Raw genomic sequence first — 24,842 nt, 5'->3', positions numbered from 1 at the left:
ACCTGCTCTGAAATTTATCAGAGCAAGAAAGATAGCGTAGCGGTTAGCACAACGCTATTACAGTGCCAGTGATCGGGGTTCAATTCCCGTCACTGTCTGTAAGGAGTTTGTACGTTCTCCCATGTCGGCTGGGTTTCCTCCGGGTGCTCCGGTTTCCTCCCACATTTCAAAGACGTATGGGTAGGTTAATTTGGGTTTAAAATGGGCGGCGCGGACTTGTTGGGCCAGAAGGGCCTGTTACCACGCTGTAAATAAAATTTAAAAATTTAAAATTTAAAAGAAAAACCTGAATTTATATGCACCTTTCAGGATGTTACGAACTACTTTTTAACCAAAGAGGTACCTTCGGAAATGAAGTCCTTGTTGTACAATAGGAAATACAGCAAAATCTGGTAATGAGATAATGGTCAGGTCATCTGTTTCAGTTACACATCTCTTGAGTAGAACATCGAAACTCCCTGTTCTTCATTAAAATCTTGCCTGAGGTATTTTATAACCAGTAGACAGGTTATAAAAACGGTGCCTCAAACAAAGCAACCCTTGCTCCACAATTTAATGGAATATCAACAAAGGTTATTATGCTCACAATTTTAGAATGGGACTGGAACTCTCAACATTCCATGTGGGGAAGAAGAGTATTACCAACAAAGCCAAAGCTGGAATGTATGATTTCACTCGGTAGCTGCAGCTGAAGTCGAGATACAAACACTCATACTAATGTATTTGGTTGGAAATAAAGACAAGTCTCACTGATGAAGAGGCAACATACTCAATTATTACAGCTTCCTATTCACCACAATGATAAAAAGATGAATTCCATTAATATTTGCTGTGCAATAGTAAAACCTGTGCTTCCTGCTTCAGTCTGACGCAGTATCCAAAACTGCTGCAGTGTTAGCAACCTTTGCATTTATCATTTTATGACAGCAGCAAGCAATTTAATACTTGCCTTGTCTGAATTGAAAAGTGCAGACTTCATTTCTCGCCTACGGCCAATGATTTGCTTCAAAAGAAAGTTACGATAAGCCATAGAGTTAAACAAAACTTCAATTGACTCTGTAGTAATGTGTAAAATGTATTTGTTGTGAGTGAAATCTTTTTTGTATAGGTTTATTAAAGCTTAAAGGAATGCATAAATCGTTGCCAACTGACTTTGAGCATAGTAGGAAATAACTCAGATTAGGCAATGGAGAATATTTATGCTCTGGCCCTCATTCATAATATTTATATCATCACTAACCCAGAGAGTCATGCCTGTTTTCCATGTGTAGCCTTGGTGTTTATTGTGGTGCGCACACACATTCTGTGACAGTACCACACTCACCACAGTGGTAAACGATCACACAAAGGAGTCCAACTGCTTGAATCATGCTTTTGTATTTGTAAATAATGGCATCAACAACTGATGTGCATCTTTACTGAATTTGTTTGTGATAGCATGAACAATGTTCTTTGCTCAGTATTCTCAGGTGCTTCAAAGGCAAACCAAGATCTGCCTCCCGAGCAGTAAATTCATAAGTACATTACATGGAATTTGGCAGACAGATCCTTAAATTTGCACTCACCACTCCACCTCGTACTGATTTTCTTGTTCCCACGTCTAACTATGTTGGTTCAGTCAGCATTGGAGCCTGATACAAATTTTATTCCCAGCATTAGTCAGTAAACAAAATTTGTTTTGACCTGCTCCTGGTCTCATCAGGTACACGGAACACAAAATGCACAGGAATCATCATCATTCAGGAACTCCCAATTATTAGTTGCCTTTATTCTCAATTGTGTCTTTGTCATCTTTTTATTTCATTTTCAAGCAAAACATGTCTTCCAGTGCACTGAGTTTTTATTTGCGACAAGCTCCTTCCCAGCAAATTGGACAATTTTGCTCTGATGAAAAACAATGACTGTAAACAATGTTGTTTGGTGAGGGGATTCAAATAATTTGATGTGCCACAATGCACACACATAGAATCAACTTGAGGAAATAAAATCACTCTCAGATGTACCTTTACTAAATATATTAATGTGCATGAATATAAAATTCCTTTTGGAAGGAAAGAAACAAAATGAAAGTATACATGAAAGAAAGAAGAAAAGAAGTCAAGAGGCAGAAAATGAAGGTAACAATGAGGTCAAAATATCTAATATGCTTCATGGGATATCTTTCTTGAATAGGTAGACGGCTTTGGTATAAAGTTTCATCTGAAAAGTGTTAATCCATTCCCTTAAAAAGGTTCATGGATACTTTAAAATAACATACAAAAAAATTCACAGCCAGACAATAATAGCATGAGCAATTTCTGTACTTAGTCATCAGAGGAGGTTTAGTGGATCAAAGAGAGCTAGGACTATTAAAAATAAATAGATTGAAAAGAGACCATTTCTGTGGGGTTAACCATGGCAATTATGAATGTTAATACACAACCAAACCTGTATTTAATTGGGAATCAGATATGAAGCAAAGCAGAGTTATCGTTTCTCAGACTGCCATATTTAAGTGTTGGATTTCTGCTTTGTGCTACAAATATAAAATCAGTCGCTTGAGAAAAGAATTAGAATTTAAACCCTTAATTAAAGTAATTCAACTGGCCTTTCTCATGAAATGCTGTACTTAGTATAACATGACCAAAAAGCACTTTTAAGTTGTTAACTCAATTAATATTCCTCACCTGCAAGGTGGGATTTGGACTCGTATCTCTGGATTCTTAGTCTAAATTTCTCAATTAATAGTAGAATAATTTAATCATAGCGTCACCTTCACACTCAAATGTCAATATAACTAAACTTTCTGATACTCTAACTCATAGAATTAGTAAATGTTTGACAACTTGCAAACTCCTTTGATGATAGCAGATAACGCAGAATTAGGTAAAATCAGCATATGGGGAATAGTTACAGGAAAAGGGAAGATAAAACTGTTCTCAAGTTAACTTTAACAGAGAAAAGCATTACAGCACAACAAAAGTATTACTGCCACATAATCAGTACAATAACATTTAATTACATTCTCATTAACAACCTGGAACTTGTTATGTGCTTGCAGCATTTTGACTCCTTAAATGTTTAATTTGTTTTATTTTCTATGTTTATAATTTATGAGATTTAAAAACAAACCCAGAAAACTGAGATCCATTTCATGTATATCAATGAATTACATATTTTTCATAAATCAATAAAAACATGATTTCATCTTACTGTGAATCATTGTCATAGCAAATAATATGAGGGTGACCTTTATTTGTCATTTTAACTTTTAGAGTATATCTATTTTGAAACTTCGCTAAGTATTTTAACAGAATGATTTGTAATTTTGCTCTGAAATAAAATTCATTCTTGTTTTTAAAATCTTCCCAATCCATCCAAGCTTTATATTTTACTAATGCAGACACAGACCACCATTAAGTTCCAACCAACCTATAAGAGGCTATTGATATTAATTGACAAATGATGTGCGTTTACACCCACCCATCTCCCACCCGATTCTGCTCCCAGTGGTTTGACTCTGACCTGCTCCTGATGTAATAGCTGTGTGCCGTCTGTTAAATTCTCGTTTAATTTCGTCCTGGGTTAGATTTTCTTCCAAGCACTGGGAACTGACAAAACAAAAATGTGCATGACAGACTGTAATTTGAAATACCCTCCTATATCATCAAAAGGCAAATTTTAACACCGTTACAATCCATGACATTTTACCCAAACTTCAAAGAACAGTAATTCTCTATTGACTGTCAAGTATGTCATAATCACAATTATGTTTGCACATTTTGAAGTGTATAATTTTATCATATGTTCTCATTTATCATGTCATACGTAAATGTGATTCATATGTACCAGTGCTAATACTGAATGCAAGGAATTAGAATTTGTAAATTCTAATGGTGGGCCGAAGGGCCTGTATTAGAACCATAGAACCATACAGCACAAAACAGGCCCTTCGGCCCACCGTGTCGTGCCGTCCATCAGACCACCCTCACACTACCTAACCCCCTTCCTCCCGCATATCCCTCTATCTCACGTTCCTCCATATGCCTATCCAACAAGCTCTTGAACCTGTTCAATGTATCTGCCTCTACCACCACCCCAGGCAGTGCATTCCATGCACCAACCACTCTCTGGGTGAAAAACCTCCCTCTGACATCTCCCCTGAACCTCCCACCCATAACCTTAAAGCCATGACCTCTCGTCTTGAGCACTGGTGCCCTGGGAAGGAGGCGCTGACTGTCTACTCTATCTATTCCTCTCAATATTTTATATACCTCTATCATGTCTCCTCTCATCTTCCTCCTTTCCAGTGAATAAAGCCCTAGCACCTTAAGCCTCTCCTCATATTCAATACCCTCCAATCCAGGCAGCATCCTGGTAATTCTCCTCTGCACCCTCTCCAATGCCTCCACATCCTTCCTATAATGAGGCGACCAGAACTGAACACAGTACTCTAAATGTGGCCTAACTAGAGTTTTGTAAAGCTGCATCATAACCTCGCGGCTCTTAAACTCAATCCCACGACTTATGAAAGCCAACATCCCATTGGCCTTCTTAACTGCTCTTTCCACCTGTGAGGCAACTTTCAACGAACTGTGAATATGAACCCCCAGATCCCTCTGCTCCTCCACACTGCCAAGTACCTTGCCGTTTACCCTGTACTCTGCCCTGGAGTTTGTCCTTCCAAAGTGTACCATCTCACACTTCTCCGGATTGAACTCCCATCTGCCACTTGTCAGCCCAGCTCTGCATCCTATCAATATCCCTCTGTAAGCTCCGACAGCCCTCCTATCCACAACACCGCCTATCTTAGTGTCATCCGCAAACTTACTAATCCAGCCCTCCACCCCCTCATCTAAGTCATCTATAAATATCACAAAAAGTAGAGGTCCCAGAACTGATCCCTGTGGGACACCACTAGTCACTGCCTTCCAATCCGAGGGCACTCCTTCCACCACAACCCTCTGCTTTCTACATGCAAGCCAATTCCTAATCCACACAGCCAAGCTTCCTTGGATCCCTTGGCCTCTGACCTTCTGAAGAAGCCTACCATGAGGAACCTTATCAAATGCCTTATTAAAATCCATGTAAACCACATCCACCGCACTGCCCTCATCAATCTTCCTGGTCACCTCCTCAAAGAACTCTATCAGGCTTGTGAGGCAAGATCTTCCCTTCACAAAGCCATGCTGCCTGTCCCTAATCAGTCCATGATTCTCTAGGTGTTCATAAATCCTATCCCTTAGAATCCTTTCTAACAGCTTACCCACCACAGACGTGAGACTCACCGGTCTATAATTCCCTGGCCTATCCCTATTACCTTTTTTGAACAAGGGGACCACATTCGCAATCCTCCAATCCTCCGGCACCACCCCCGTAGACAACGAGGACTCAAAGATCCTTACCAACGGTTCAGCAATCACCTCCCTAGCCTCTCGAAGCAGCCTGGGGAAAATCCCGTCAGGCCCCGGAGATTTATCTGTCAATATTATTTAACAACTTCAACACATCCTCTCTCTTGATATCAACAACCTTGAGAACATTACCCCTACTAGCACTCCCTTCCGCATCATCAAGACCCCTCTCCCTGGTGAATACCGAAGAGAAGTACTCATTCAGAACTTCTCCCACTTCCTCCGCCTCCAGGCAAATTCTTTAATCGGACCTACCTTCACCCTAGCCATCCTCCTACCCTTCACATACTTGAAAAAGGCCTTGGGATTTTCCTTAACCCTACTAGCCAAAGCCTTTTCATGTCCCCTTCTAGCTCTCCTCAGCCCTTTCTTAAGTTCCTTCCTCGCTACCCTATATTCCTCACGGGCCCTGTCTGAACCTTGCTGCTTATACCTCACGTATGTTACCTTCTTCTCCTTAACAAGTCGTTCCACCTCTCTCGTCACCCACGGTTCCTTCACCCTGCCATTCCTTCTCTGCCTCACCGGGACATATTTATCCCTAACATCCTGCATAAGATCCCTGAATATCGACCACATCCCCATGGTACATTTTCCTTCAAAAAGGACATCCCAATTTACACTCCCAAGTTCTCTCCTTATAGCCTCGTAGTTAGCCCTTCCCCAATTGAAAAACCTCTTGTCCTCTCTGCACCTGAGCCTGTCCATGACAATTTTAAAGGTTATGGAGCAATGGTCACTGTCCCCCAAATGCTCACCCACCAATAGATCCTTCACCTGTCCCAGTTCATTTCCTAAAACTAGATCTAACATGGCATTCCCTCTAGTCGGCCTGTCAACATACTGCGTCAAGAATCCCTCCTGGACACACTTAACAAATTCCGTCCCATCTAAACCTTTGGCACTAAGCAGGTTCCAGTCTATATTTGGGAAGTTGAAGTCTCCCATTATAACAACCCTGTTATTTCTGCTTCTCTCCAAACACTGCCTGCCAATCTGCTCCTCTATATCTCTACTGCTACCGGGGGGCCTATAGAATACTCCTAGTAGAGTAACTGCTCCTTTCTTGTTCCTTAACTCCACCCATATGGACTCTGGAGATGATCCTTCTACAACATCCATCTTTTCCACAGCTGTAACAGTGTCCCTGACCAGTATCGCCACACCTCCACCTCTTCTCCCCCCTTCCCTATCCCTCTTAAATTGTGCTGTATTGTTCTATGGTTCTATGTTTCTAAATTCAGGAACATTTTATGTCCATGTCATTACTGACAAGGTATCTCTCAGAATTCTGTGCTTGATTTTTCGATTACAAATTGGAAATACAGAAGAAATTACAGGCAAAGAACAGTACTTTGTACATTAGACCCATTTTCTGTAAGGACCTTGAATAACTTGCTGCATCATCTTACTCAACTATATAAAGATTGTGCCCAAATGTAAGAAAAATCATGCAAACTGCTGAGAGGACAAAACCTGGTGTTGCTATTATTATGCAGAATAAAAGCAAAAATCCTTAATATATTCTTGTGAAATCCTTTCTTCGTTTCCTCATTGTAGGCATTAATTCTTTCAAAATAAAGGGATAATATATTCATTAAAATAGTACAGGGGATTTAAAACACATTATGGAGCCACATCCGTTATCTCAAACCTCAATTTCAAGATAAGTCTAATTGCCAAATTCCCCAAGATAGTTCAAAACTAGAGAATTTTAATTGAACAATGTAATCCATGCATGAAATTCAGTTTACTTTTCATTCTAGGTGACTCCCTCATTATATTTCGGAGAGTATTTCATATATTTTGATCAGGCACCCTTCAATCTCTGTTACCTTCTCAAACGCAGTCAAGTATGAGCATTAAATACAAACCTTGGAAACAGCTACACCTGTGAAATATATAATTAAACTAAATTAAAGAATGGTCAAGGTTTTGTGGTTATGGTGTTTGGATATTGCTGTTATTGCTACAACAGCATATACTGCTTGCAACTTCCCCTGCCACAATCTACCAATGGAATTAATGTGAATTTAAGTTACTTACAAACCATTCCCCCTGTAAAATGCACTGAATTTTTTTTTGGTTTGTAATAGGAGGTCCAAGTGAGATTTTTAAGAAGTCATAACTACTGCTTAGCAAGCTATCTGGCCTAAAATTGTAATTGTGGAATTACACATTGTGATTCATTTAAAAGACTATTTCAAAACTACAGGAATTAAAAAATATATATAAAATAAACAATGTTTTTGCAATATTTAAGCTTCTGCTTTAATCAAATGAGCATTTGTATAAAGTTGGAAAAGCTGGATAAATACACTTTAACTTTTCTCCTGGGCGTGTACTTTGAGCATCTTTGTTCCATCACTGACTACAAATTCTGGGGCAATACTTAAGATAATTAACACTTGCTGTTTTCTCATTTGTAATTATTCTGCAGATACTCTTCCAAGATTGTTAAATGCAAAGTATAATGCTGAACCAATAAAAAAAGACTACTGGGAAGTGACCATGACAAGATGGGTTGATATTCTATTTTGAGGAAATGAACACCACCTCCACATTTCTTGATAATGTCTTATCCCAGCCAACCTGTTACTGAAACCCTCAAGCGTGTTTTCACAAGATCACAAGATAAGGGAGCAGAAGCAGGCCATTCGGCCCATCGAGTCTGCTCCAAGGAAAAGGGAAAAAGAAATGGGGTGGGAAAAAAAGAGAGAGAAAAAAAAAACTATTCTAATCCCATTTGCCAGCCTTATCCCCATATCCCTTGATACCCTGACTATTTAGATATCTGTCTATCTCCTCCTTGAACACCCCCACTGATCTGGCCTCCACTGCTGTGCGTGGCAAGGAGTTCCACAATTTCACCACCCTCTGGGTAAAGAAACTTCTCCTCATCTCTGTCTTGAAACTGTACCCTCTAATTCTAAGATTGTGCCCTCTGGTCCTGGACACGCCCACCAAGGGAAACAGCCTAGCCACATCTACTCTATCCTTACCTGTCAACATTTTAAATGTCGCTACGAGGTCCCCTCTCATCCTTCTGTACTCCAGCGAGTACAGTCCAAGAGCCGACAAACGCTCATCGTACTTAAGCCCTTTCATTCCTGGAATCATTCTCGTAAATCTCCTCTGAACCCTCTCCAACGTCAGCACATCCTTCCTAAGATGCGGGGCCCAAAACTGCGCACAGTATTCCAAATGAGGCCTCACTAGCGCCCCGTAGAGCCTCATCAACACTTCCTTACTTTTATACACTATACCTCTCGAGATGAATGCCAACATAGCATTCGCTTTCTTAACCACCGATCCAACCTGGTGGTTAACTTTTAAGGTATCTTGTATAAGTACCCCCAAGTCCCTTTGTACTACCGCACTATCAATCTTCTCTCCTTCTAGATAATAATCTACCCGCTTATTTCTACTTCCAAAGTGTACAACTGCACATTTCTCAACATTGAATCTCATCTGCCATTTTCTTGCCCATTCTCCTAAACTGTCTAGGTCCCTCTGCATTCTTTCTATTTCCTCTATGCTCCCTACTCCTCCACTTATCTTGGTGTCATCCGCAAACTTAGCCACACAACCATTTATTCCATCATCCAAATCATTGATGTACAAGGTAAAAAGGAGAGGCCCCAACACCGACCCTTGCGGCACACCACTAGTAACCGGTAACCAACCAGAACGAGATCCTTTTATTTCCACCCTTTGCTTCCTGCCAACCAGCCAATTCTCCACCCATTTTGCTACCCTGCCCATAATTCCATGACCTCTCATCTTATTAATCAGTCTCTTGTGAGGCACCTTATCAAAGGCCTTTTGAAAGTCTAAATACACAACATCTACCGCCTCTCCCTTATCCACCCTACCTGTGATTTCTTCAAAAAACTCCAATAGGTTGGTCAGACAGGACCTCCCCTTCACAAAACCATGTTGACTAGGTCCTATCTTGCCTTGCGCCTCTAGGTATTCGGTAACCTCCTCCTTGAGGATAGACTCCAATAATTTTCCCACCACTGACGTCAGACTAATAGGTCTGTAATTGCCTTTGTGCTGCCTCCCACCTTTCTTATATAACGGAACTACATTCGCTACCCTCCAGTCCTCCGGAACCATGCCAGAATCTATCGATTCCTGAAAAATAATCGCCAACGCCTCCGCTATCTCCACAGCCACCTCCTTCAGAACCCGGGGATGCACCTCATCCGGTCCGGGAGACTTATCAGCCTTAAGCCCCTTTAGTTTTCCAAGCACCTTCTCCCTATTAATCTCAATTGAACTCAGCTCCAATTCGTGAGACTCCTGACTAATGGGCACATTGCTTATGTCCTCCACGGTGAAGACCGATGCAAAATATTCATTCAATTCCCTTGCCATCTCACTATCATCCATTATAATACCTCCTGCACCGTTATCAATTGGTCCTATGTCAACCCGTGTCTCTCTTTTATTCCTTATGTATTTAAAAAAACTCTTAGAATCCTTCCGAATGTTGTCCGCCAGCTTCCTTTCGTAACTCATCTTTGCTTTCCTAATGACCTTCTTAGTTTCTCTCTGCAGATTTTTAAAATCGTTCCAATCTTCTGTTTTCCCACTAATTTTTGCTACTTTGTACGCCGCCCCTTTTGCTTTTATTTTATCCTTCACCTCCCTCGTTATCCACATCTGTGCCTTTTTTCCATTCAAAACCTTCTTTTTTCTTGGAATATATCTGTCCTGCATTGTCCTTATTTCCTGTAGAAATTTCTTCCATTTTTCCTCTGCCGTCCCTCCAGCTAACTTACTCCTCCAATCAATTTGGGCCAACTCATCTCTCATACCTTTGTAATTTCCCTTATTCCACTGAAATATCGATACACCAGTTATCAGCTTCTCCTTCTCAAACTTGAAACTAAACTCAATCATATTGTGATCACTTGTTCCCAGTGGTTCCTTTACCTTTAGTTCCCTAATCACCTCGGGTTCACTACACAGCACCCAATCCAAAACAGCCGATCCCCTGGTGGGCTCCTCAATAAGTTGCTCCAGAAAAACATCCCTTAGACATTCCACAAACTCACTCTCCTGAGTACTAAACATTGACCACTAAACATTGTTTCATTGGAATGGAAAGGTTAACGTATGTGGAGTGTTTGATGGCTCTGGGCCTGTACTCACTGGAGTTTAGAAGGATGGGGGGGGGGGCATATCACTGAAACCTACTGAGTATTGAAAGGTCTGGATAGAGCGGACATGGAGAAGATGTTTCCAGTGGAAGGGAAGAAACAAAGGACTGCAGATGCTGGAATTTAGATGAGAATTTAGATGGAGGAACTCAGCAGGCCAGGCAGCATCCATGGAGAAAAGCAGGCAGGCAATGTTTCGGGTCAGGACCCTTCTGGATGAAGATAGGACTGAAGATAGCTTCCCCTTTTCCTATTTTCAGTCCTGAAGAAGGGTCTTTGCCCAAAACATTAACCGCCTGCTTTTCTCCATGGACACTGCCTGGCCTGCTGAGTTACTGCAGCATCAGGATGTTTCCAGTAATGGGAGAGTCCAGGACCAGAGGTCACAGCCTCAGAAGGACGTCCCTTTAGAACAGAGATGAGGAGGAATTTCCTTAGCCAGAGTGTGCTTAATCTGTGGAATTCATTGTCACAGACAGGTGTGGAAGCCAAGTCATTGCGTATATTTAAAGCGGAGGTTGATAAGATTCTTGATTAAGAAGGGTGTCAAAGGTTACAGGGAGAAGATAGGAAAATGGGGTTGAGAGGAAAAAATAAATCAGCCAAGATCGAATGGCGGAGCAGACTCAATGGGGTGAATGGCCTAATTCTGCACCTATGTCTGATGGTCTTATGGACCCTTGGCAAGCCTCATTTTCCTCCCTCTATAACTTTAAGTTATACAACATTGAGGTACATTATCCATCTCCTAATTACACGGCACTATGAATCTCATCAGTACTGTGGCAAACTAACCTGCCTCCTTGTAAAATGTTTATAAATGCCTCCATAGTATCATCCAGTCCTCTCTGTAAACACCTCCAGCCCGTTGACCCTTCAAGGTACGTATTCCTCTAATTTTGATTCAAAATTAGAGAATTTTAATTGAACAATGTAATCCATGCATAAACTTCAGTTTATTTTTCATTGTAGGTGATTCCTTCATTATATTTGTGATCATGCACCCTTTAATCTCAGTCACCTTCTGAAATTTAATCAATTATGAGCATTAAATACAAACCCTTGCAATAGCTACACCCGTGAAATGTGTAATTAAGATAAATGCGTGGTCAAGGTTTTGTGTTAATAAAGAGAGTAACAGAGTTTGGTTTGCTGTTATTCCCACAATAGAGTGTACTGTTTGCAGTGTCCCCAAATACAGCTGCTCCACCACGAGAAGCCATGCCTCCAACTGCCAGGTCCACTCTGGAATTACCTTCCGATACCTCTCAACTTCTCTCTCTCCTCCTGCAAGATGCATCTTAGGACTTTGCCTCCTTGTTCAAAATTCCAATGCACTCCACCAATCAACCAGTCTGGCACTGAAAATTAACTATTGTAGCTACGAACTCTTAATTCCTTGGGTACTAGTTGAAAAGAAGTATTGTTTATGTCTTTTCTGTTTTTGTCCGTCTTTACCTTTTATGGCTCACCTTGTCCTGATGTGACACTGAACCCACTTTCTCAGTCTCGTGTGGTTCATTTCACTATCTCCCAATCCAAAGCGTTATGGAGGTACGTAATTACATTCCCTGTTGTTTCAGATGGACCTGTTCTGTTTTTACTTCCACCTCCAACACACTTTCAGCAACTTACCAACCGAAAGATTTAAAAATTTAAACATTGTAAAATTCCAACAGTGATTATTCGGAAATCCTGATGGCTCGACATCTGCCTCACAGGGTGATACTAACCATGCTCCGTTGAAACTTACCACAGTCTCATTTCCCTGCTCCCTTGACACACACAGATTTCACTGGAACATTTGTGATGCTATTTTGTAACATCAAAGAAAAGTGAACTAAAAGTGTTTTTGGGTATTTGATAGGAATAACATCTAATAATCTTCCAGTCCAGCATCACCAAAGTCCCCAGTATGCCAGATTTACAGAGTTTTATGAAATAATAATGTATGCTGTTAGATATCCTGCTGCAGCAAACTACTGAGCATTATTTGAAATTTAGAAACTAAATTTTCTGATTTGATAGGTTAATATTAGGATTGAACAATTTTATTCAATGCTTACTAACACAGCTAAAAATGATCACATCATTGTCTCCTTAGATTTCAAATGGAAAAGGTCACTTTCTGTGGTGAGTTTAGTTTTCATCTTCGCAACAAGTATGACAAGTTGACACAATTTAATGCAGTTTAGAGGTGAGCCAAGCAACTATTGAACATTGATGTTCGTAATCATACATACTTTTGTGTAAGGTTTCAGTTATGCAAAAATAATTGGGCAGTTTGACTTCACTACTCAAACTGGCTGGATGAACTGCTGATCCAGGGCCTGACCCATTACATGGACTTGCAAGCCAGAGTTCCCACCTGTCTTCATTTTTTTTCCAAATACAGAGGGCCAGATGAACTGACATGCTGAAATCAGTAAGCGTCCAGCAAGGCAACAAGTAAGCCTCAAATTGAAAAGAAGTATTGCTTATGTCTTTTCTGTTTTTGTCTCTCTTTTCCTTTTATGGCTCACCCTGTCCTGATGTGACACTGACCCACTTTCTGAGTTCCTGCTGGAGGAACTCAGCAGGTCAAGCAGCATCTGTGGGAGGAAAGGAGTTGTCCTGATGCAGGGTTTCGATGCTGCTTGACCTGCTGAGTTCCTCCAGCACATTGTTTGTTGCTTCAGATTCCAGCATCTGCAGTCTCTTGTGTCTCCAAGCCTCAAGCATTGTGATCTTTGAATGAACTCCCAGAATCCCCTGATGTCCTTTGACCTCACTGGTTGTCAAAGGCTTGCGGCAGTTTCTAAGTATCTCTACCAGAGTTATTTGAAAGTAATTCCAAAAAATAAACATATTTAAAATGATTATTTAAACATTAATTACATTTAATCAAAAGCACATTAAAATATTAAAATATAATCAAAACATTACCATAATGTGAAATAAATTAAATTACTTGTCATTTTTTTCCCACAGATTTGGCAACCCCGTACAAATAAAAGCAATCATCATTCCTCCACCAGTCCTCCTTGGCATAAAACTGAGGAACCAGATGTAAAATGCATCTTGCCCATCTCTTCAACACGTCCGTGCTATGTTCAATGGTGAGTCCAGCAGTGGACTGGATGGTTAGATGTGTAATGTCTGACCAAAAGTCATCTTGGATTTTTACTTGTGAACATTTAAGTCTGAGGCATGCTTGAGGACTGATAGCCTGACAGCAGGTGGTTACAAAAGCAACTGCCAACTATCTGTAAGCTGAATTTAACCAAATATGTTCCACCAGCTGCAACTGCGGTACAATCACAAATGAACATGAAGCTGTGTGATATTTCAACCTGCATGTCTCACATCTAACGCTTAAGTGTATAAATGTAACAGTAATGAGAGAGAGCTTAAAATTAGGCTTTCTGGTGTTACAAAGCAAAAGTGTTTGATAGAAAATTAAAAGCACAAATTTACACAAAACGCAAGAATGCTTACGAGCTCTGCACTGCTTAAATAATGAATCAGATGTTCAAAGTAAAATATATCCTATCTATGTCAATACTGAAATTGTCTCAGAAATAAATTTAAAGGAATTAAATAGAAACTTAAAATGAATTACCTGATCTTTCCAACTATATGAGGCTCTGAAGAATGCCAGTCTGTATTCAGTTGCCCCACCTGTAAAATATATATGTGGAAATGAAGATAGTGGTAAACTTTTGAGAAATTTGGTCAAGAAAATAACAGAATAAAAAGCACTAAAATAACAATTTTCACCACAGCTCCACAATTATTCTGGTGACGTTAATACATTGATCCTCGATTTAAAACTCTGAAATTATTTTATAAACCCGCTGCCTGTGTAATTTTTGCAGTTGCAGAGGCATGGACAGAGAGTTGTACAGCAGTGGAATATGCCCCTCAGCCCATCACATCCATGCTGACCTTTTTGCCCATTGACACGAGTGTCTGCATTAGATCCATATCATTCTATGCTTGCTCACTTAAGTGTCTGTCTCAATGTTTCTCTGCCTTGCTTATTTAAGTGCCTGTCTAAACGTTTCTTAAGCATAATTTTTACTGATTCCATGTCCTCCTCTGGCAGTGTGTTCCAGATATCAACCACTCCCTGCACAAAAAAAACTTTCCCCCCAATTCCACTTTAAAACTACATCACATCTTAAACCTATGTCCTCTTCCTTTTGATACCTCAGGCATGGGAAAAAAATTCTGACTATGCTTCTTATAATTTTATATACCTCTGTTAGGACACCCCTCAGTTTCCTGCACTACAGTGAAAACAAATCCATCATATGCAATCACTCCCCATAATTAAAGTCCTCCAATTCAGGCAACATCCTGGTGAATCTCCTCTGCACTACCTCCAGTGTAATCATATTCTTCCTACTGTGTAGTGAGCAGAATTACACACAAGACTCCAGTGTTGTAACATAACGTCCCAAATTTTCTTATTCTATGCCCCAACCTTTGAAGGTAAAGATACCATATGTCCTCTTCATCATTCTATCTACCTGGGTTGTTACTTTGAGAGGACTATGGAATTGAACCCCAAGGTTCCTCCATTCATCAACATTCCTTATTGTCCTCCCATTTACTGTGTCTGCACTACCCTTATCTGACTTCCCAAACTATATCACTTTAATCATTCAGGATAAATCCATCTGCCAATGCTCAGCCCAACTTTCCATCTGATCTATATCCTGTTGCAGCCTTAGACAACTTTCCTTGCTATCCATAAAACCAACAATTGTTGTGTCATCAGCAACTTACTAATCATTCATCCTGCATTCACTTCCAAGTTATTAGTACATATCACAAACATCCAGGGTGCCAGCACTGATCCCTGCAGTACACCACTGCTCACAGACCTCCAATCAGTAAAGCATCCTTCCACCATCATACTCTGCTTCCGATCACCAAGCCAATGTTAGATCTAATCAGCCAGTTCATCTTGGACCCCATGTACCTTAACCTTCTGGACCAGTTGTTTGCTAGACTGCTACACAGAGCCCATGGGTGCATAATTATAATGTAGCTTTATTAAGCATTGCATAAGGTTTTTTAAACTTTAGTTTCAATGATACAAACTATGAGTCCAAGCATGCACAGATAAATATATGTAGCAGCTGTAGCTCAGTGATGTAATGCTCAACTCTCAAATGCAAAGTAGTGACTTCACATTCCATTTCAGAAATCTGGGCACATGATTTAGTCAGGAGCACTACCCAAGAAGTGCTGAACTGATGGATGTGTTGTTGATCAGATGAAATGTTAAACCAATTTATCTTCTCGGTTTGATGTAAAAGATTTCATGGTACCTTTTCACAGAAGACTAGAGGGCATCTCCATCATACCCGAGACAATAATTATCCCTCATCCAATTGATAAAGTGGATTATCTATTCATTCTCATTTTGCTGTTTTGAGCATCTTGTTTACAAATTGGCTGCTTGCTTCCTGGAATACAATAGTGACTCTACTTCAAGAGTTCTAGCTATAAACCACTTTCAGATGTCAAGAAAGAACTATGTAAATGAAAGACTCATTATAAATGTTAATGCTTGCTCTTTATGTTTATTGTGGAAACATAACTTGCTAGTTTCAGAATGCAGTTGATATTTTTACTGCCATTTAATAGTAAATTGCACTTTCTGCTGATAACATTCAAGCTTTAAAAATCTTTCACCAGACTGCCTGGGAACACTTCAAGCATTAATTTCAAAGTTTAAAAAGTTCCTTTTATAACAGTTATCATTATACCGGAGACAGTTTCAAGCTGCTGCAGTATGACAGAACTTGCTTTAGGCAGTCTCTCATCAAGAGGCCAAGACATTTCCTTTTACCCCAAAACTTAAATTCAGCCTGGTTTGGCTCCAGTTGTGCTGCATGTTTTCCATTACTATGAAAATTATGCTAACGTTCAGCAATGTATGCTATCATTTCTATTTTTACACAATTCACAACTGGTGGTCAAAGAGTGATGTTATTTAAAGTCTTATGATATACAACAACAAAAACATTTGACAACAACAGTAGTATTGTTTTACTTAAGTAGATTTATACTTCATGATTTCAACCAAGAATACGAGCCCAAATATATTAAGTTATTTTTAAAATAAACAGAAATATGGCAATGTGAAAGAATTTAAAAGCCATGTGAGATATGTGAAATTAGATTGCCTTTGCTTCTCAGCAAAAGTAGAAAGAATTCCCAATTCGGTCTGAGTTCAGAGCAGTGTGAATTCCCATAAAGTAGAAATATCCTGCCATTTTGATTAGAAACCACACGTGGACAAATCTTATGTAATGTAAAACATGCTTTAGTAGATACTCAGGAACTTGGAGCTCTTGACCAGTTCAAAGACCTTTCTTTATTTTTTCAGACAGTGTGGACATCCTTTGCTGATACTCTCAAAATGTAATTTTTAAACTCTTGAAAAAAAAATTGTGTCTGCATAATGCTGCCATTTCCTGGGAATATACTGTAAAGTATATATTTTAGCCAGGAAGGAGCGAAGGGTCCTGCTAATGTGGAATCCAGGACATATTGCCTGATCCAATCTGCAGTATTAGTATGGTCATAGTCAGGAGCATCTAGCTTAAATGGTGCAACAAAATTCTCACTTGGCAGCACTTTTGCCAAGAACACATGAATTCAGTTTCAAAGCCTGGATTTGACTATACAATTCAGATTAACACCACATCTCTAGTAGGATGTTACACTATTAGAGCTGCTATATTCTGATTCAGTAATCATAAAGGATCACTTATTCGTATTTGGAGTTACACATTCTCCTGCTCTCCTCACTAAAATTATGTCATTAACCAATATCAGACTGACTGGCCATTGAAATTGTTTACTATTGATGGGACCTTATATGTGTGCAAAATAGCCACTATATTTGATGACATAATAACAATGATTGTATTTCCAAAATAATTCATTGGCCACAGTATCTTTTCAGACACCCTGAGATTGCAATAAGATCCTACTTAACGACAACTTATTTTCTCTTTATTTCCATCAATGGTCGAAAAATCAAATGGGTTTTGGCAGTCACAATGTATCTCATGGTTGGCATAAATTTAAGCAGAAAATAATCTATAATTTAACAGTAATGAAATTGGAGCACAGCCACAATGATTGCTGTTGTACAGTAAATTTGAAAATGTCACACTGCTTCAGTCTGAGGAGATTGTCTGAGCCTGAGTTTAAGCATTATTGCTTGAACAATGAAAGGGATTTTATACTGTGAATAGTCCTCAATTACAGCAACACTTGCTCCTGAAACTTATTTGAGAACTTATTCTCTATTTATATAATTATTTTTTTATATCTCAGCTAGACTGAACATAGCCTTGAAGTAAAGACAATATTTAACCTCATATTGATCAACATGTGTCTCTTTTTCACTTGTATTGGCTGAAATTTGTACCTCACCCTTAAGCAAAAATAAAAAAGGAGTTTTATTCATAATTTAATTGCATAAAGCATGCATTACTATATGCATATTAATTATGTGAAAAATGAAAGTGTGCAAAAACAAAATCATATAAAAACAGCACAATTCAGCTTTTTGTACCGGCTTAACATCAAGCTTGCCACCATTGCCTTGATTTTTGCCCATAATTCCATAACCTCACAAGTGCCTGTCCAACACACATTTAAAATTACTTATGACACAGTTTCAACATTCCTCAGCCATAAAGTTGAGGAACCAGATGCAAATGCATCCATCCACTCCTTTCAATACCAGAGTGCTTCACTCAAAGGTTTACCATCGTATTTCAGACCCAGCATCTCTCTGACTGAAAACTTTTCTTCTCCCCTCCACTGTTACATGGAACTTTTGCACATAATTTCAAACCTATACCTTTTGCTTATGTATACCTTTTGGAGTTAGCTTTTTTTTTTCTAATCCAGCAAAAATCTCTCATGATGTAGGAAATTTCTTTTAGATTACCTCTTAATATTTACTACTCTAAGCAAAACCTTTCCAATCTCTCCTCCTAACTAGCGTCAACAATCCTGGATAACATCCTGGTTACCTTTAAATCCTTCATAAGACCTGAAGGGCTGTACTAGAAACTAGCCACAATATCAAACATGAGGCCGAACTGGGGATTTGTAAAATGGAGACAAGAGATGGAGATACCAGAATCTGGGTCAACAAACAAGGAGTTGTCGACTGAAGACAAATGGACAGATGACTGTCCATCTCTCTCCACCAATGTTGCTTGACCTGCTGAGTTCCAGCATCTTGTTTGTTGCTGGAAACTTGTAAAGTTCCAGCACAATCTTTTATCATATGCACAAATAACAAATGTTTCTTTATGATCACCTTATCAACTTGCCCTCCCAACTTAAAGGACTTGCTGATGTGGCTGTGAAGGATTCTCTGCTCACTTACATTTTTAAAATTGTGTAGTTTATATTATTTTTCCCATTTTGGACCTAAGTACATTTCTTAATGCTGCTTTGCACAGAACTCCATTTACATCATGCTTGTCGTCATTTAAATCTTCCTGAAATCCACAACTACCCTCAATATTAACAACTGTGTTGCTAGTGATGAGAGTAGCATCAAAACTGATGATCGGACAACATTGCTGTGCATTACCAACCAATTCAAAAATAAACATCATCTACTGCCATTCTCTACCTCCAATCTCTGAGCAAACATTTTATCATTTATGTGATGAGCCATTCTGTTAATCAGCTTCCCAGTGAGTAATGGGGACTTTGTATTTCCACACAAAGCAAATTAAAGGTTCATGAACACATTTGAACTTGACACAGCAAATGTTTTCCAGCCTTGGGTCTCTTTTGAATGCTCCTGTGTTGCAGGAACAGAATGATGCTGGTGACAAGTTGCAAGTGTGTAGGTGTCTGACACATTGGTGCCTGAGACTCCATTGAGATGTTTGGTGGGGCAGGAATGAGGTCTGGAGGAATTAATTGTGGTAGAGGTAAGAAGCATAAACCAGAATATCTTACTGTGCTTTTGTATAACCAGGTAAATCATTGCCTTGTACAAATTTACTATGTACTAATAACTTTCTAAACATTTGCGTATTAATACTATTATTGACGTACCACAATTACATACATCTTAAGATACATATAGGAATAGCTTCTGTAATGGAGGTGACCCTGTTGCTCAACCATATACAAGTCCAGCTGTGTAATGTTGCAGGCAGGCCTTCCACAAAGAATAGAAAAGTGAAGACTCTTGCATCTACTTTTCTTTGTTAGTTGTCCATTTATTGGAAGATAAACAAGCAGGCAGCAGTTGAAGATGATATCATGACCACAGGGAGCAATATGAGTGATCTATTAGGGTGAATTCATACCTGTTCCAAGGTTACAACAGATTCAGAGACCTGAAGCTATGGCATTGATTGCAGCATCATAATAGCTTATTTTTACTGCCTGGCTCTAAATTGAATTTCAAGGCAAGAAGAGAGACCTCTGCCCTGACATGGTTAGAAGATGAATTAGATCTGTTTTGACAGTGTGATTGTAAAGTCCACATTCTGAATAAATCTTTCAAGCTATGTGTAGTTTTATAAAGTGCCTGGGAGTTCAAAAAATCATTTTAAAAGTCACAGATTTGGTGCTGACCAGTAATGTTACAGCAAGGTACTTCAGCATGATCTTCTCTGGAGATTCTTGTATCTCTACACCTCTACATTAAATGTCACATGTAGGAATCATAAAAACAACAGCATGGAGGAAGATCATTGGGCCAAGCACCCTGATATCTGGAGCATTTCTATATTTATTTCCTAGTCCTTTCTCCATTGTTAATCTTCAATAGTGATTATAAATATGGAATTCATGAATAAAATCATTGTGTTCTGCCTATTTGTTAGGTCTGGAAGAGTTCTCAATGTTCTAATAACTCCATTATTATTTTTGTTTTATGTTATCCAAACAAGTAGCTTGGAAATAAAGTAGCAAAACAGCTTAACCCTTGGTTAGGTTAACCAATTAAGATCCCAGTGTACGTAGAAGAGTACAGCACAGGAACAGGCCCTTCAGCCCATGATGTCTGCGCCAAACACAATGCCAAGTTAAGATAAATCTCTTCTGCCTGTACATGATAAATATCCCACTTTTCCGTGCATATTCTTGTGTCTGTCTAACAGTCTCTTAAATGCCACTATTGTATCTGCTTTCACCACTATCAGTCTAGGCATCTACCACTCTCTGTGTAAAAAATTCTGTCCTGCACATCTCCTTTAAATTTACCCCCCTCTCACCTCAAATGCATCTCTAGTACTTGACTTTTCTACCCTGGGAAAAAAGATGCTGTCTGGCCTATCTATGCCTTTTATAAGTTGATAAACTTCTATCAGTCTTCCCTCAGCCAATGACACTCCAGAGAACAACCAAGTTTGTCCAACCTCTTCTTCCAGTTCATACCCTCTTATCCAGGCAGCTTCCTGGTAAACCTCTTCTACACCCTTCCCAAAGCTTCTACATCCTTCCTGTAATGGAGCGACCAGAATGTACATCCAAATTAGAAAAGTAGTTGTGGTGCAAAATGGCTTTACACCAATGCTACCATCAGAGATTTTAGTGCAATGTGAATCTAGCATTATGCATTGAATGACAAATATGCTCTTACTTTTGGATCAGAGTTGTCTTGGTATTCAATTAACAGTCCAATATCATAACTGCCTATCATTGTTGCTTACCTTGTGGACATTGAAAGTATCCACTAGCTGATTCTAGCAATCTTTTCATACATCACATGGCACAGGAAAGTAGAAATAAGATATAAAGCTTCTCCCACTCACCTCACTTGACAGATTTTTCCAGTCACTGGTTAGCTCTCTTCGCCATTCTGCCAGAAGTGTGTCAGTATTCCCAGCATCATTTTGCAATGTTGCTACATTGTATGGGGCTAAAAAGAGGAAGTCGCCCTTATTTGATAACTGATTTGGACGAACTTTATAAGAGTATGTTCGAGAGAGCGACCCATTCCCAACTAACTCAACAAAGTGAGGGCTTCCTTTATAATCAGGTACAGTTTGAAGATATACATGGGAATTTGGGTAAGTGTTACTCCTGTCCCACCGTCTTAAATTGCAGCATGAAGGGGAAGATTCGCAGCAGGACGATCTACTTCTATCAGAATGGCACATGGTCACAATGAGAACGATTAGAACCACAAGAAGAATGGAGGAGGTTGACGCCAAAGTGATGATTAAGTAGAAAGCTAAATTGGAACCATGGCGGATGTCTTGGGGCTGTGTTGTTTGGTCTCTTAGAGTGTCCACACCACCGTCTGTAATCAATAGGTTGATAGTGACGGTGGTGGAAAGGGGTGGGTGGCCATTGTCTTTCACCATAACAACCAGTTGATGAATGTAATCGTCCTTTTCCACCATCGGACGGGCTGTCCTGATTTCTCCCGAACCAGGTGCCACGGTAAATAGGCCCGAATCAGTGGCCTGGAGCAACTGATAGGACAGCCGTGCATTCTGGCCGGAATCTGCATCTACAGCCATCACTTTGGTCACAAGGTAACCCGGGTCAGCAGAGCGAGGTAACCTTATTTCAGAGTTGTTCTTAGTCATGGGAGATATGACCTGGGGAGCGTTATCGTTCTGATCCAGGATGATGACGTTCACAGTCACATTGCTATCGAGTGGGAGAGATCCAGCGTCCCGGGCTTGAACGTGGACCTGAAAGTTCTTTACTTCCTCGTAATCAAAAGAGCGTTGGGAATAAATCACCCCCGTGCCTGAGTTAATTGCAACGTAGGCGGAGACAGGCACGTTATGTATTTGGCTGTTCAGGATGGAATATGTCACGTGTGAATTCTTATACTGATCCGGATCGACAGCGGAGACAGAACCGATCGAAGAACCGGCGGCGTTGTTCTCAGGCACATAGACTGTATATGAAACCTGCGCAAAACGCGGGGCATTATCATTAACGTCGGATATCTGAATCAGGATGGTTTTGTTGGTAGAGAGCGGGGGCGTCCCTGTATCAGTGCAGACAATGTCAACCATATACTGAGCAGCCACCTCTCGGTCCAGTGTCCGACTGGTGACCAGCGTGTATGTGTTCTTTTTGGATGTTTTGAGATTAAATGGCAGGCCTTTCGCTATGTGACACTGAGCCTGTCCGTTCGCTGCGGAATCTCGATCCGCCACACGCATCAGGGCTACGAAAGTTGCAATTGGCTCATCCTCCCGAATAGGGCTTGTTACTGACATTAATGTTAATTCCGGTGCATTATCATTCACGTCACTGATCTCCACTATAACTCTGCAAAGTGAAAAGTGAACACTGTCCTTCGCTTCTACGTTTATCTCGTAAAAGCTGCTTTCCTCAAAATCCAATGTTCCTTTTATTCTCATTTCTCCCGTTTTGGTGCCCAGACTAAAAAGATCACGCACTCTAGCCGGGGTACTGCTGCTAAAGAAATAGTTTATGTCGCCATTGGAACCCTCGTCCAAATCGGTGGCGTTGAGTTTTATAACTAATGTACCGATTGGAACGTTTTCTGGTAACTTTACTTTGTATACTGCTTGGTCGAATACCGGCCAATTATCGTCGACATCAAGGACATTGATGGTGATTTTAGCCGTGCCTGATCTCACGGGAGTTCCGCCGTCAAAGGCTGTCAGAAGTAATCGATGAGTTGCTTGCTCCTCTCTGTCCAAAGACTTAGTCAGCACCAAGACTGCAGTTATACTGCCGTCGCTGCTATTCTTGACTTCTAAAGCGAAATGTTGATTGGTAGTCAGATGGTAAGTGCTGATGGAGTTGATGCCCACGTCGGGATCGTGCGCGCTCGGGAGCAGGAAGCTCGTTCCCGGTGCCACAGACTCCACGATGTCCAAACGCAGCTCCTCATTCGAGAAACTGGGGGAATTATCATTTATATCCAATATCTCGATTTCGGCGCTTATTAACTCCAGGGGATTATCAACCATAATCTCATTACTCAGAACGCACTTACTGCTCTGTCCACAGACTTTCTCTCTATCTATCTTAACATTTACACACAGATCACCGTTATCAAAATTTACCTTAAAATACCACTCATTGGCCTCAGACATTATTCGGGGTTTGCGATTAGCTAAATCCTTCACGTCTAAACCTAAATCCTTGGCGACATTCCCAACAAAGGCCCCGGGCTCCAACTCTTCAAGAATTGAATAACGGATCTGTCCAGAGACATCTTTGCAGATACAAAGCAGGAAAATAAAAGACCACGTTAGCATTCTCTGTCTGAATTAGTCCTCGCATTCGGAGTGCTGTGGGAAACCAAACGGAGAGATTGCGGCAACCACCTGTATGCAGCGTAAGATCGAAAATGTAGTGGTGGATACTTGATATCCTCTTCTAGTAGTTGAGAAAGATTATTTGGGGAAACATGGCTGTTAGATATGAATGTAAACACTAAATCTCTCTTTCCGGTTCTTCGCCGTGCGCGGTATAAGGGGAGGAGTGATGGATCTGTGGCAGTATATGAGTACCTCATTGGTACACAGCGACACAAAGAGTCTCGGCCAATAATTGCACGGTACAGTCCTTAAAGCTGGTTGCGTCAACGGTGCAGAAGGAAGTTGTCATTTGGCAAGCAGTTTCAGGAATGGTGAAATTTCCTTTGAGTATGTGCACGTATTGCACCGAATTCCCATCGCCTTCTGCATTACTGTGTCGTTTACAATGTTCCAAAAACCAGATTTCATTTTATTCGTACACTGAAAATCATTGCCGCAACTGTTGTTCGACAATCCCCGAATAACAATGGCGAAGATACAACTCTCCCAAACGTTATTGTGAGTGGAGCACTCTTCCAGCCAGTTTTCTTACATCGATTAGTTAAGCTAACGATTCTGAAGTTTAACAATTTGGTGTATCTTGCCAAGTTTCACCATTTATAAAATAACTGGAAACGTTCATTTTCTCCCAACGAAAATATTAGTCGCTTAACGTTACGTGGGTTTCGATGTGCTTACGTGCGTTGACTAACATTTTGTCTAACTATAACCTCTGCAGTTTAAAGTACGGTTGACTAGTTCTAGTGCGGACGTAACCGCTCCAACAGCTCCACAGCAATTTCACAAATAATGGGAACCGTTTTGCAGCTAATATTTAAATGGTTAACAAGGATTTTTGGTGAGATGAAAGCACATCGGAATGCACAGTTAATTCACACTGCCCGTTTAACATTCCAGGCACAGTCAATAGCAAGGACAATAAGTTAACGGACCGCCAGCAAGGAACCAATTTTAATTTTATT

The 24,842-nt window shown here is 40.1% G+C and overlaps 1 protein-coding gene across 1 annotated transcript in view; it reads right to left on the bottom strand.

Annotated features, from left to right (window-relative positions):
• The window catches only part of LOC127569076 (protocadherin beta-15-like), a 139,338-nt gene extending 115,219 nt beyond the window's left edge, over positions 1 to 24,119 (bottom strand). Inside the window, exons 1-3 of the mRNA XM_052013408.1 lie at positions 21,373 to 24,119; positions 14,166 to 14,224; positions 3,505 to 3,590 (exon numbers count right to left, since the gene is read on the bottom strand). Coding sequence (XP_051869368.1) covers positions 3,505 to 3,590; positions 14,166 to 14,224; positions 21,373 to 23,817 — 2,590 coding nt within the window. The 5' untranslated portion in view covers positions 23,818 to 24,119. The remainder of the gene's footprint in view (positions 1 to 3,504; positions 3,591 to 14,165; positions 14,225 to 21,372) is intronic.
• Between the last annotated feature and the right edge of the window lie 723 nt (positions 24,120 to 24,842).

Source organism: Pristis pectinata, chromosome 4, assembly GCF_009764475.1.
Source record: "Pristis pectinata isolate sPriPec2 chromosome 4, sPriPec2.1.pri, whole genome shotgun sequence".
Taxonomy (NCBI): domain Eukaryota; kingdom Metazoa; phylum Chordata; class Chondrichthyes; order Rhinopristiformes; family Pristidae; genus Pristis; species Pristis pectinata.
The sequence above is the reverse complement of the archived record's forward strand: the minus strand, read 5'-3'. Positions and strand labels throughout refer to the sequence as shown.